Below are 12,392 nucleotides of genomic sequence, written 5' to 3'. Positions count from 1 at the left end.
CACCCACTCATTGGAAAACAATGTTTTACCCCGTTATAAATACAAGCTGTTACATAAATTATTTCCCTATCATTTTTTTTCTCAGATTTAACTTTCCACAACACACATAAATCTATCTGCTTCCCCTTCTTGGCCCTGAGGTATTTTAGATAGAAGGGTATTTTTATATTCTTTTTTTAGCAGCCTAAAATATTCTTCACTGGCACAAAAGTAGAATGGTGACACAAATGATCACCTGCTCAACTGCTGGATTTTTATTTTTATACCCAGTCTATTTATAGTAACACTAATTCTGAAAACTGGGACACAAACATAGTCTCAACCAGGCTACGTGTCTATGTAGGTCAACAGGTATCTTGATGATTTATCAGCAATGGTTTTATACACTCGCTTTGTCAAGTGTATAGCAATAAATACAAAACGCAAAAGGTTAGCACGAGTGGGGTTCGAACCCACGCGGAAATAATTCCATTGGATCTTAAGTCCAACGCCTTAACCACTCGGCCATCGTGCTGTGGTGGCAAAGCGGTCAATATTTTGTATGTAGGTTAGAATTACCTATAACTTGCAGCCTCGATATTGTGGATATGGTAACGAATAGTAACGATTAAATAAGCGAACTCGCGACCTAAGTCTTCGACATTTAGCTCATGTTTGTAGTTCTACATGTGACGTATTAAGCTCCCTCTAACCAGAGTTCCCCCCCCCCCCCCCCGAACGAAATGAAATTTATATAATTTAAATAGAAAATATATACTTTTAACAGTGTCCGCCCCCCCCCCCCCCCGAAGAAAGTCTAACCCCCCCCCCCCCCCCGAAAATTTTAAGTGCCCCCCTTTCCCCCCCCCCCCCCCCGGAGAAAAAAGTCTGGAAGAAACACTGCCTCTAACTACATAGTATACTACAAGTGAAGTCTTAAGCTCCCACGAACATTATGTGCTACTACTGATGTATTGATTAAGCTCCCGGGTAAAGCTAGTCTCGATCTGTGATAGACCTAACAAAACAAAGCTGTCTTTATACTGCAAGAGCCGGTGTATGTCGTGTAAGACAGCTGTCAGAGCGAGCTGTGTGATAGGCCGAAGTAGAGGTCAGAAAAATATGTCGGCCTCTGAAGCAGACAGTCACCTTTGACCCCCATATTTGCATATACATGGGGAGGTGACTCGATATTGCCTGTTTTATATTTCAATAAAAAAACTAATCCCGTCCCCTGCTCTCAATTACCATAATAGGCTAGCTAGTCGCTTCGTGTCGTACACAAGGCCTTCAGTGGCCTACATGTAGAGTCCAGTAACACGAAAATGTAGCCACTCGAACAATTATTTATTAATTTATAGGCTTCCATCCCCATGTAGCACTGTAAGTTTAAAAATAAAGTGAAGGCTACGTTGTATCGAGCTGCTAAAAATTGAACTTTAATTTCGGTAACCAAAACTTAATTCTTGTATCTGGCTGCTAGTTTTTAAAGTTTATTTTATTTTAGTAAGCCCGGTCACAACGCAGTTTTGTTGTGAAGGGCAGTGTTTCTTCCAGACTTTTTTCTCCGGGGGGGGGGGGGGGGGGGGGGGCGGACTAAAATGTCCGGAGGTGGGGGCGCACACTGTTTTCTATACAAATTCCATTTCGTTCAGGGTGGGGGGGGGCGGGGGGGGGGGGGGGGGGGGGCGGTAGACTTTCCTAAAGAGATGCCGGGAAGAAACTACTGACGGGTGTCATCCTAACGCCACTATTTACCTAACTAGCTAATCTTGCAAGGCACTAAATTGGGGATCTAGCAAAACATTTTTATGAGGTCACTACTCAACTACTCGGGTGACCAACACTGTCTGGCTAATCATAGACCAAAGCTTATTTTCGTTAAACATTCATGTGGCCACTACTTAACTACTCAACTGAATCGCCACTGTCTAGCCAAGCATAGACCGATGGTTATTTTAGTCACACTTCCATCAGAGCTGCCTTCAACATGTGCAGCAACCATCACGATAGATATCTGAGACATGCACTTGAAAAAAATGTCAGCCCACATCCTTTTTATAAGAATTATTGGCCATTATTGACAGAATATTACTTTATGATTATCTTAGCGTCTCTGGGCTGTCATATTCTGTGCTAACAAATGAAACAGAAAGGTATTCTCTATGCAAGCCAGTGAGGGCTGGTTCAAAAGATGCAATTCCATCATGCCAAAGGCGGATTGGAAATGTTTCCGGTTTTGGTTGGATGATGTGGTGGGACCCCTATGATTGTTGGGGCCCCAATTATCGTAGGGCCTCGACCTAGTATATAAGTGGCTTTATAATTATATGTAGTCAACTTGCCATTCTTGTCATTATTAACTATGTACTGATCACCACCTGGTGTCACCATTTCACCACTGTTACTGTGTCCAGATTACCGCCTGGTGTCACCCTTACAACACCGTTTGTGTCTTTAATGTCATACAGTGTCACTTTAAGTCACTGTTTAAGTCCTGATCACCAGCTGGTGTCACCATTAAACCATTGTGTCCATTACTGTGTCCTGTTCAACACATTCACATTGTGTCACCATTACATCATTGTGTCACCATTACACCACTGTCTGTGTCATGAATGCCGTATGATGCCACCCTCAGGTCATTGTATAACTGTCCTGGTCACCACCCGGTGTCACCATTACATGACTGTGTCACCATTACATCACAGTGTCACGCCCGGTGTCACTATTACATCAGTGTGTCACCACCTAATGTCACCGTAACATCACTTTGTCACCATCTAATGTTACCATAACCTCACCGAGAACCTACTCTCAGCAGCCACATAAATGTGACAATCACTAACGCTACCCCTTCTACTCCCCCCCCCCCCCCCCCACCCTGTTGACTATTGTATCCTTGTGTAACTATACTATTGATCAAATCATCACTCCACACATATTCCATCTGACACCCCCAAGTATCGTTGTACAATGTCCCCGGCAAAACGTTTGTTTCTATTACAATCATGTCATTAGCTTGTGTGTGTCAATGGGCTAGAAGAAAGGTGCCATTACTCTGGATCAATGTTTTGTTTCGTCAAGGTGTTCGCAATGTGAGGTTTGAAATTTTAGAAAACTTACAATGTGGTTTGGTTTAGAAATGTGTGTACGTTTATATAATTGTATTAAATTTGTATTTATTGGAGGTTTGAACTTTTAGAAAACTTACAATTTGATTTGGTTTAGAAATGTGTGTACGTTTGTATAAATGTATTAAATTTGTATTTATGGGTGGTTTGAAATTTTTAGAAAACTTAAAGTTTGAATCGGTTTAGAAATGTGTGTATGTTTGTATTAATGTATTCATTTGTATTTTTTGGAAAGGGGGGGGGGGGGATACAACAAAGTTAAGCGCTAAGATTCTTTCTTGTATATCGGTGGGGGCGGGTGCAGTATTGTAAACAGGGGTGTTGTATTATGTGCAGGGGTGCTGACTGTGGGTATGGGGTGCTGATTGTAGGTGTGGGGTGCTGATTGTGGGTGCGAGTGGTGATTATTGGTGTGGGTTGTGGGTAGGGGTACCGATTACTGTTTTGTCTACGGACTGAAATAGCACCTGTACAACACTCGGCCACTAACTAATGACTGGGCCACTATACAACACTTGACCACTAATGTCTGGGCCACTATACAACACTGGGCCACAAAACAGCATTCGGCCACTAAATAATGACTGGGCCATTATACAACACTGGGCCACTATACAACACTGGGCCACAAAACAATACCCGGCCACTAAATGATGACTAGGCCACAATATAACAATGGCAACCACAACTCTAAGACCAGCTACACATTATATCAGCCTTCTCTCGGTTTCTAAGAAAAAATGTTGAAATCAGTTTTATTTATCTAGCAACGGGCAGGACAAACTGTAATGTTTGATAGCCGTCTGGCTTTATCATCATACTCTCGATATATTTCAAAATAAAATCAAATAACATTCATACACAACAATCGTATAATAGATTTTATTTCTTCAGATCAGGGGTCGGCAACCTTTTGAAGCGGAAGAGCCAAGAGTTACAATTTTCAAAATTTCCCTGGTTTTAAAGAGCCACTAACATTTTTTTTTTATTTCAAATATTTTATTTTTTTATTAAGATAATTAGTATTTGTTCAAGGAGCTGGAGAGCCGCATCTTGATATCAAAAGAGCCGCATGCGGCTCGCGAGCCACAGGTTGCCGACCCCTGCTTTAGACAATAGTGTACACTGGCGGTTCAAATGTTGCGCCTAAAAGCAATCACTCCCCTCCCATCTAGTTGCTTTTATCTACAAGATTTGTATCCAATGATAATAACGGGCTTCGTTGCGGCGTCATTTCCGGCTGTTTCACGCAGACACGTGACATAGACAGGAGGCTGATCTCATTTTTACTTGACCTTTGACCTCACCCTGTCAATCCGGGTTGTTGCTGGCTAAAATACATCGCCATTTTGTTTTGGTCCAAAGGCTTGAATTTCACAACATGCTGGCTAGGTCATGTAGCTTGTGAGGTCACGTAATTAGAGAGGTCGTGTGGCTAGTGAGGTCACGTGACTAGCGAGGTCACGTGGCTAGTGAGGTCACGTGGCTTGTGAGGTCACGTGGCTAGTGGGTCACGTGATCGTGGAAGTGCAGGGTTAACATCTGTAACTTTTTCTCATGATTGTTAAAGTTGCTTGATATAACCCAGTCAAGATAACTATTGTGTAGAAATGTGATACAAATTAAATACCGACCACGTTTTAATTTGGTCAGCTTTTGAAAGAAAAAGAGAAATTTTTATTTCAGGCCTCCCCTTCTTCCGACGATATTTACGCAGCACAAATAATGACACGTTGAATGGATCGACCATTCGCTAACTGTTCAATAGCCATAGAAATCGTATCAATATAAAATCAATAAGAATCAAGTGTCAAATGTTTGATTTATATGATATATAAATGTCTATATAGAAAATGTCTATACATTCAACGTATCCAAACAATTGTGGTCCAAGAAAATAAATCATCTCAGGTCACGAAGACATGTCTCATGTGGTCTACAGAGACCAGAATTCCATGTTTTTCCCCCACACTTTCTACCACACACGGTTCATTGCCTGTGTGTGTTTTAATCGAAACAACAACACAGCTAGTAGCGTAGCTTTAGCTGCAACTGTTGTGTCATTGTCATCACGCAACGTTTTTTGATGTAAAGGCAGTAAAGTGCTCCATTCATGAAGCTTGTTGTTTTTCTTTCTTGCGTTGTTCTTGTTTTATTTTGTGTTGAAAATAGTTTCATATCTTGTCTATGATAGGCTTGTAAAGTCGCACGACATTCAAGTAAAGCTATCAGATGTTGTTTTATAAGATTTTAAAATTTCTAGCACGGACACAAGGGCACAATTTGGTGGAGTTTAAGTAGTTAGGTTCAGTTCATGGGCTTCCGGTTGGGTTTACCTTTACTGTCGACACAGAGCGTTGATCCAATGTCAAGGTTATACTGACACGTGTTGTAGCCAAGGTTGTAGTTGTAGGTACAGCTGTGGGCCATTCCGCAGTAGTCGTTTGGTTTACACGGCGTCAGGGGCATGCAAATCCCTTCCGGTGCGTCCTCTTTTACCTCCCCTGTTGGAGAGCTCGAATGTTTTGTTTCCGGGTCGTCAGCGCGCATGGCTCTGACGCGATCGTTGTAGGTGTAGCGTTCTGTTATGATATCAGACAGCCTGGGGCTGCTGTCTAGACGCTGGTCACCTGCTGTCTGAAGGCCTGGTCTGGAAAACAACACCAACGGCGATTTCTGGACACCGGAAGTGTTGTTTTGTCCCACGCAGTGGCCGTCTGGACAGCCGAATCGACAGTGGATTTTCGGGTAGCAAATTGTGTGGTAGGCGCAGTACTCGTGGACACAGCAGCCATCTTGACATGACCTGTACTAAAAATAAAACATGGAACAGATTGGTTAGGGTTGAGAGTACTATACTTCGAGGTAAAACCACTTGCGCGGTTCGATACGTTAAAGTGGTATCGCTACATGAACTTGCTAATCACGATACGTAAATTTAACACAGTCCATACCCTGATCTTTGTCAATCTCGTGCTTTAGCGTAAAATGGCGCGGTTCCCAGAAAGATGCAAACGGAAAAATACGCCACTGAAAAATGCGTAAAAAGAACTTTGCGCATTTATCTGTGTGCGCATTTTCTCTTTGAGCATTTTTCTGCGGGTGCATTTTTCTGTTGCGCATTATTTCGCGCTTTTTTCGTTGCGCATTTTTCCGGAGCGCATCTTTCTGGTCACCCAAAAGCGCGTGCGGCTAAACCTCGCGCCGTTAATATCGTTTATACATTCCCTACATGTATTTTCTAGTTAAACCAGAGATACAGAAGCAAGTAAGGTTATTCCATGGGCAAAACAAAACCTTAATCTACACGATATGAGTGAGAGCCAACTAGGTACTTATATTATGATATCAGGACAAAATGTGTCAACAAAAGTACTATTTTACATAGATCTACTATCAATGAACCCGCAAAACAATTCTACAATTCTACAATCTAAATATTGTTGAACCCCCCCCCCCCCCCCCCCCAATGATACGAAACAGTAGAACCATACTTTAACTGCATGTCTTCTGCGCTCAAATCAGCCACCAAAATGTACTCACCCGACTCGCCGCCGTCTGCATGACACCAACAGCAGCAGACACCAACCAGACGACCAACAGCTCCATGTTTTAATGACGTAATGGCTCTTTAATTTTTGTGGCCGGTCATTAGCTGATTAAAAAATAATTAGTTTCAGACACATTGGAATGGTTAACTTACCCTTTACAACAACGATACATAAAAGCTAATTTTTAAAATCACGAAAGTAAAAAAAAAAGGCCGATTCTAGTCGGAATAAGATACGCATGCGATACGCATGCGCAATGGAGAGAAACTACGACTTAGCGGCGATGTTTTCGATGGTACTGCGCATGCGTGTGTTTACAACCGCAGAACCCTAATACCAACCCTAATCCTATCCTTAACCCTATCCCTAATCCTATCCCTAACCCTAACCCTAGCCCTAATCCTATCCCTAACCCTAGCCCTAATCCTATCCCTAACCCTATCCCTAATCCTACCCCTAACCCTCATTCTAGCCCTAACCCTAGCCATAGGTCACTGCGCATGCGCAGAACTATCTTTTGCCGAAAAATCTTATTCCGAGTAGACACTTCGAAAAAAAAAATGACATATATAAACAACGAATATAGAAATTCACTTTACCCTAAAGACGTATCAGGTATGCTAACCGTCGTTAAGTAATTAACGCTTTTTAAACTTGTCGTAAAAACCTTTGACTCCCTCACCCTCTCATTCCCTTTTAACACCCCCCCCCCCCCACTTCAAGAGCGTGGTTATTGACTTTTAAGTAGACTACAGCTCTGTAAGAAACTGAATACTGCTTTGAATTTAATAATAACCCTCGAATAACGCACTAATAAGTTAACTAATGACGATATAATCTTTTAATTAAAAAGAGAGGGCTTTGATAACAGTCTTTAAAAAAATGAGAAGATATTGTCTCTGCTTTAAATAAGGGGGGGGGGGGGTGTCGTGTTTTTTAAAAACCCATCAAACATCGAACAGAGCTGCGAGAGTTGTCTGCCCGAGCTTTTATTAAGAAGCTTTTAATGTCGGGCCCGCGGGAGGGGCTATCTCAGATGACGGGATGCTGTTTTCTGCAGAATGGGTCGGGACGGGGGGGGGGGGGGGGGGGTAGTGAGGTCAAACGCATCCATCTAAAAGTGGCTTAAATTTTCAACCTGGCCGTGTTAGGGAGCAGATAAAAACCTGCCCAAAATACACAAGTAGGACTGGGAACTGGGATGATATTAAACAGCTCGAAATGACACACACACACACACACACACACATATATATATATATATATATATATATATATATATATATATATATATATATATATATATATATATATATATATATATATATATATATATATATATATATATACATACATACATGTGATATGAGAACCAACTAGGTACTTATATTACGATATGAGGACAAAATGTTTATCTAATGATATAAGCCAGAAACATTCTCTAAATCTATACTTAAGAGTTAACCTGCAAGACCCCACAAGCCCATCCTATGCAATTGTTTCTAATTCCTTTGAGAAGTATCTTTTTTTCTGTTTTTTTTTTGTTTTGTTTTTGTTACTTGTTGCGAAACAAGTTTTAAAAGCCAACGCTTGAAAAGGGCGCTTTTAATAGCTGTGGAGTTGATTCCCTTTGTTCGTTCGATTCTCTGAAGGTCGCATGGATGAGATATCGCAATGGTTTCTAGAATGTTCTGGCTTTACATGAGCTTGATGCGCAAACCCTATTATAAAGTAAGTAATGGGTGTGTGAGTGGTGTGTGTGTGTGGGGGGGGGGGGTGTAACTGGGATGTGTTCCTGTACATATCTTCAACATACAAATATAACATTTTTACACTACTTGCCTACTGAAATTTTCAAAGACCACATAGGTGATTACCCACCCGCATTCCGCCATTTGACAAACCATAATACATTTTGAAATTGGAAAAAGTTTGTATTTATGAAAACAAAATATGGGACTTCCATTATTTTTAAAGACAAAATGTTATAAAAATCGTCATTAGAAAAAACTCGTAAAGCCTTATTAATTACTTACTATAAGTTTCAATGTGTTCAATGTAACAACGATAGGCGGTTTTGTCAGCATATCGTCCAACAGTAAAATGTATTTAAAAAGTAATGGTATAACATTATAACAAATTGATTGACCACCACCTTAACCCCCGCTCATGTAGTCCATGACGTACACAATCCCTAACTTTTGTAGAGGCCTACAATCGTGACCTTTAGAAATATGCTGATGGTAATCCTTTTGGACACAACTCTTCAAAACATTTCTTGAATTTAATTGACATAGTTAATTTAAAAAAAAACAAAAAAAAAAAAAAACAACAAACATCGCTTTATGGTTAGCCATTGCCTTATTATTCTGGAACTATATTATTTTTAGCTCATCTGTTTTCTGAGGACACTGGCCAAGTTCTTTTAGAAAGACCCGATCATTATTGTTTACACAGACCAAAAACTTCTTTTTTTTGTCATTTTGACTTCAGGGTAGCCGTATTATTATACTACATAGAATCACCTTTTTATAATAACGCGTCTTAATATCCGCACACGATAGACTAGTTAAAATAATTAATTTACCATGTGAGAGTTTTATGAGCCAGTGTTATTTAAATAAAAACAACAACATCACAAACATTATACTCAAGTATACTGCCACCACTGTTGTTAACTCACTTTAGTATTACAGAAATAAGGAACAACTTTCTTTCAGATATCGCTGTTGATTAAATCCTACTGAAGGTATGTCTCACATCGTTTTCCATTATTTTTTCACTTCTCGTACAATGAAGGCTAGCAGCCATATATTGCAAAGCCCAACAACATTTGAATGGAATCGCCACACAAAGCAGAACGCACAAATCAATCCTCAAAAAGGGAAAGCTCTCCACATTTACTGGCAATAAAACAAGAGAGTTCGCGCGCCTGTGCTGACGTCACACAGCGCTCATCGCTCAATGCCGACTTCCTGTAGGTCCCCAATGGCGGCAACTAGCACTAGCGCAATGAATAATTTATCTGCGGCGCATGGTTCTCGTGGCACCGGCTATAATTAGATCAGACTTAGTAACGTGCGAGATCCGTCAACATATTGTTTAAATTATTTAGACTACCATCGGCCGTCCAAATCGGTTCTACTTTAAGTTAGAGAAAAATCGCTTTAAAGAAACCTAATATCTTCATGCTGGGTTATTCTCTACATTTCAAACAGAATAATTTTGTTTACTGAAATAGGAAATAATTACATTAGGCCACATATTTTTTATTAGCACGTTAATTAACTTTTAATGAGGTCTGAAACAAATGAGCCGACGTCTTACAAAACCCCAGTGACTTGCCGGGATATTTACTTAATTCAATGGGCAGGGGGGGGGGGGGGTGATAATGTTGAGAGGTCGCCTCTTTTATATACGATGAGTTAGCTAAATAAATAGTCGAGTCAACGTTCAGTGAAGGGTGCCAGGGAGCCACCTAGATGGAGCCATGAGGTGGACATGACCATTTAAAGAGCCACAAGAACTTGGCCCACAGTGAAGAACATATACTGACAAACTATGGATTTGTATCAAGCAATGCTCTTATCATCAGGGTTTGTTGATGACCATAAATTCAACACATTGAACCTCTGAGATACCCCAACAGTAGCTTAACTAAACAGAAAATCCAGGACACTTTGAACTAGTCAACAGCGCTCGGTGCACTCAAGTAAAACGTCACAGAAGAAACAATGTGCTCCAGGGGAAATAGCTCAATACAAATGTTTGCTAGTGCTGGATCACGTCTCCATTCTCATGGATGAAAAGAGCCCGAGTTACTAGGAACAAAAAATAACTGCATAAAAAAACTCCTCATACTTCTTTTAAAAGAAAATGTAATTCGAATACACAGATTAATTAACACCAATATGTTAACTGAAAATCATTTATTGTATGATGTAAAAAAGTTTTGCTTGAGTTATTGGTTCTGACGCAAAAATGCCATGTAATCGATAGATCGATTCTGTCATGAAATCAATAAATCCATACTGTTGATTTATCCCTTAATAAAACACTCAGTAATTCTATTAACCAATCACATTATTATTATGGATGAACTAGAATTAAAAATTAAACGTCTGCGGAACATTCATGGAAATGTCAACACTTCAATTTCCAATCGTCAATAATGAATGCAGCCTAATTATGTTAAACGAAAAATTTATTTTTCATCACAATAAAAAAGGTTTAAGCCAAAAAACGCATTAAAATTTAATCATGCCATTCAATAATTTTTTTTTAGATCCAGCGTCACTTACTGAAAGCACGGCGCTAAAACTCGGCGGTTGAGCCGGTCGGGGACTGAAGAATTTAATCAAACCCCGGAAATAAACGCGGCAGCTGAAAATGACAGACTGTGAGAGTGGCTTCCCCTTGTTGAATACGAGCCGGATTATGTTGAAGTATCGTCATATGAGCGCGAGCTTGTTGGTGTGGGGAGTCACGTGACACGAGACCTTGACCGATGTCAGCTAAAAAGTTAGCAGAGGTATTGTTTGGATCAGACAGATCTAGCTAAGAATTCAGTATTCAGTTTTCTTAGTTGTCTATTCTTCCATAATAATTTAATTGAAATTTTTAGATTTTAAAAGCTAAAAATTATCTTCATGTGTAGGTAAATCTCGTAAATTTAATTTTCCACTTTGGTTAGTATTTTGAAAGCTGTGAGTAAAGGGGTTTCCGTTATGCTGGAATGAACAAACATTTCTGCCTGAATAAGGAGAAGGGACAAACAGTTTTTTTTTCAGACTTATTTCTTCGGGGAGGCGGGGGGGGGGGGGGGCACTTGAAATTTTCCAGGAAGTGGGGGGTGGGGGGGGGGGGGGCGAGGGGGGGGGGGATCGCACTTAAATTTCTGGAGGGTGGCGATGTGCGTTCTTTGGGTGTGTGTGTATGGGTGGGGGGGGGGGCATAGCATAAGAGATGCCTGAAAGAAACTCTGAGAGACAGCTAAGTTAGGAAGGCGTGCCTTCAACAAAAGATAAGGCTGTTTTACCGCCAATTTATGCAGGGCAGTCTGCTGAAAATAACGTCACGTGATTTATGTCTCGTCTGCGTCCTAGCTCCCATTCACGACACGCATCGACCAATGGAAAAGCGTTTAACAACCAGTTAGGAATCTGTTACATTATGCCGTTTTAGTTTTAATTGTTACTCCCTTTAATTTTCTTATTTAGAGCTAGGGGTCATCCATATAGGACGTCACGCTTTTTGGGCGATTTTTACCTCCTCTATCACTTCCCACCGTCACACATTATCACAAAAAATTAAGACCCCCCTCCCTAAAATGACGTCACGCCGTAGCTTACACCCCCTCTCAAAATCGCAGTTTTTTTAATCACACCGTTTTACTAAACATAGAGTACGTCAATGTGTTTCTAATACAATTTACAAAAAAAAATAAAAAAATAAATAAATAAAAAAGCTTTCTAAAACGCGAAATAACAGCTAACATTTATATTTTAACATTAGTTTAAAAAGAAAAAAAAAACAAATGCAGCACTGTGATGTCATACTTTCTGAACATCCCCTCCCCCTTATCACTAAATTCCCCCACTCCCTCTTTTGAGTGTGACGTCAATTAAGGGCGATCCCCTTGCGTCCCTAATTTTCCATCACAGCATTTATAGATCTTTGTTTATCTTGGGCATAAAGTGAATGATGAAGCTCCCAATTTCCCAAAACA

The 12,392-nt window shown here is 40.4% G+C and overlaps 1 protein-coding gene and 1 non-coding gene across 2 annotated transcripts; both read right to left on the bottom strand.

The window, feature by feature from the left end:
• Positions 1-431: 431 nt before the first annotated feature.
• Positions 432-514, bottom strand: Trnal-uaa (transfer RNA leucine (anticodon UAA)). Its single transcript has one exon. It is a non-coding gene; the product is annotated as a tRNA-Leu (tRNA).
• Positions 515-4,258: 3,744 nt separating this feature from the next.
• Positions 4,259-9,486, bottom strand: LOC131948193 (uncharacterized). Its single transcript, XM_059309734.1, has 3 exons — positions 9,348-9,486; positions 6,657-6,768; positions 4,259-5,924 (listed from the first exon to the last, which is right to left on the bottom strand). Exons 2-3 carry the CDS (start codon positions 6,720-6,722, stop codon positions 5,421-5,423), a joined length of 570 nt encoding a protein of 189 aa, XP_059165717.1. The 5' UTR covers positions 6,723-6,768; positions 9,348-9,486; the 3' UTR covers positions 4,259-5,420.
• Between the last annotated feature and the right edge of the window lie 2,906 nt (positions 9,487-12,392).

This window comes from Physella acuta, unplaced genomic scaffold (genome assembly GCF_028476545.2).
Source record: "Physella acuta isolate Inbredline_101_S28 unplaced genomic scaffold, ASM2847654v3 ptg000628l, whole genome shotgun sequence".
Taxonomy (NCBI): Eukaryota; Metazoa; Mollusca; class Gastropoda; family Physidae; genus Physella; species Physella acuta.
Note: the sequence above shows the minus strand (reverse complement) of the source record. Positions and strands in the feature narration are given on the sequence as shown.

What these genes read in the sequence shown, in the direction of transcription:
- LOC131948193 (XM_059309734.1), bottom strand. Translation starts at nt 6,722, where the DNA reads ATGGAGCTGTTGGTCGTCTGGTTGGTGTCTGCTGCTGTTGGTGTCATG. An exon ending in TGCAGACGGCGGCGAGTCGG is followed by an intron (nt 5,925 to 6,656) that starts GTGAGTACATTT and finishes TTTTATTTTTAG; the next exon opens with TACAGGTCATGTCAAGATGG.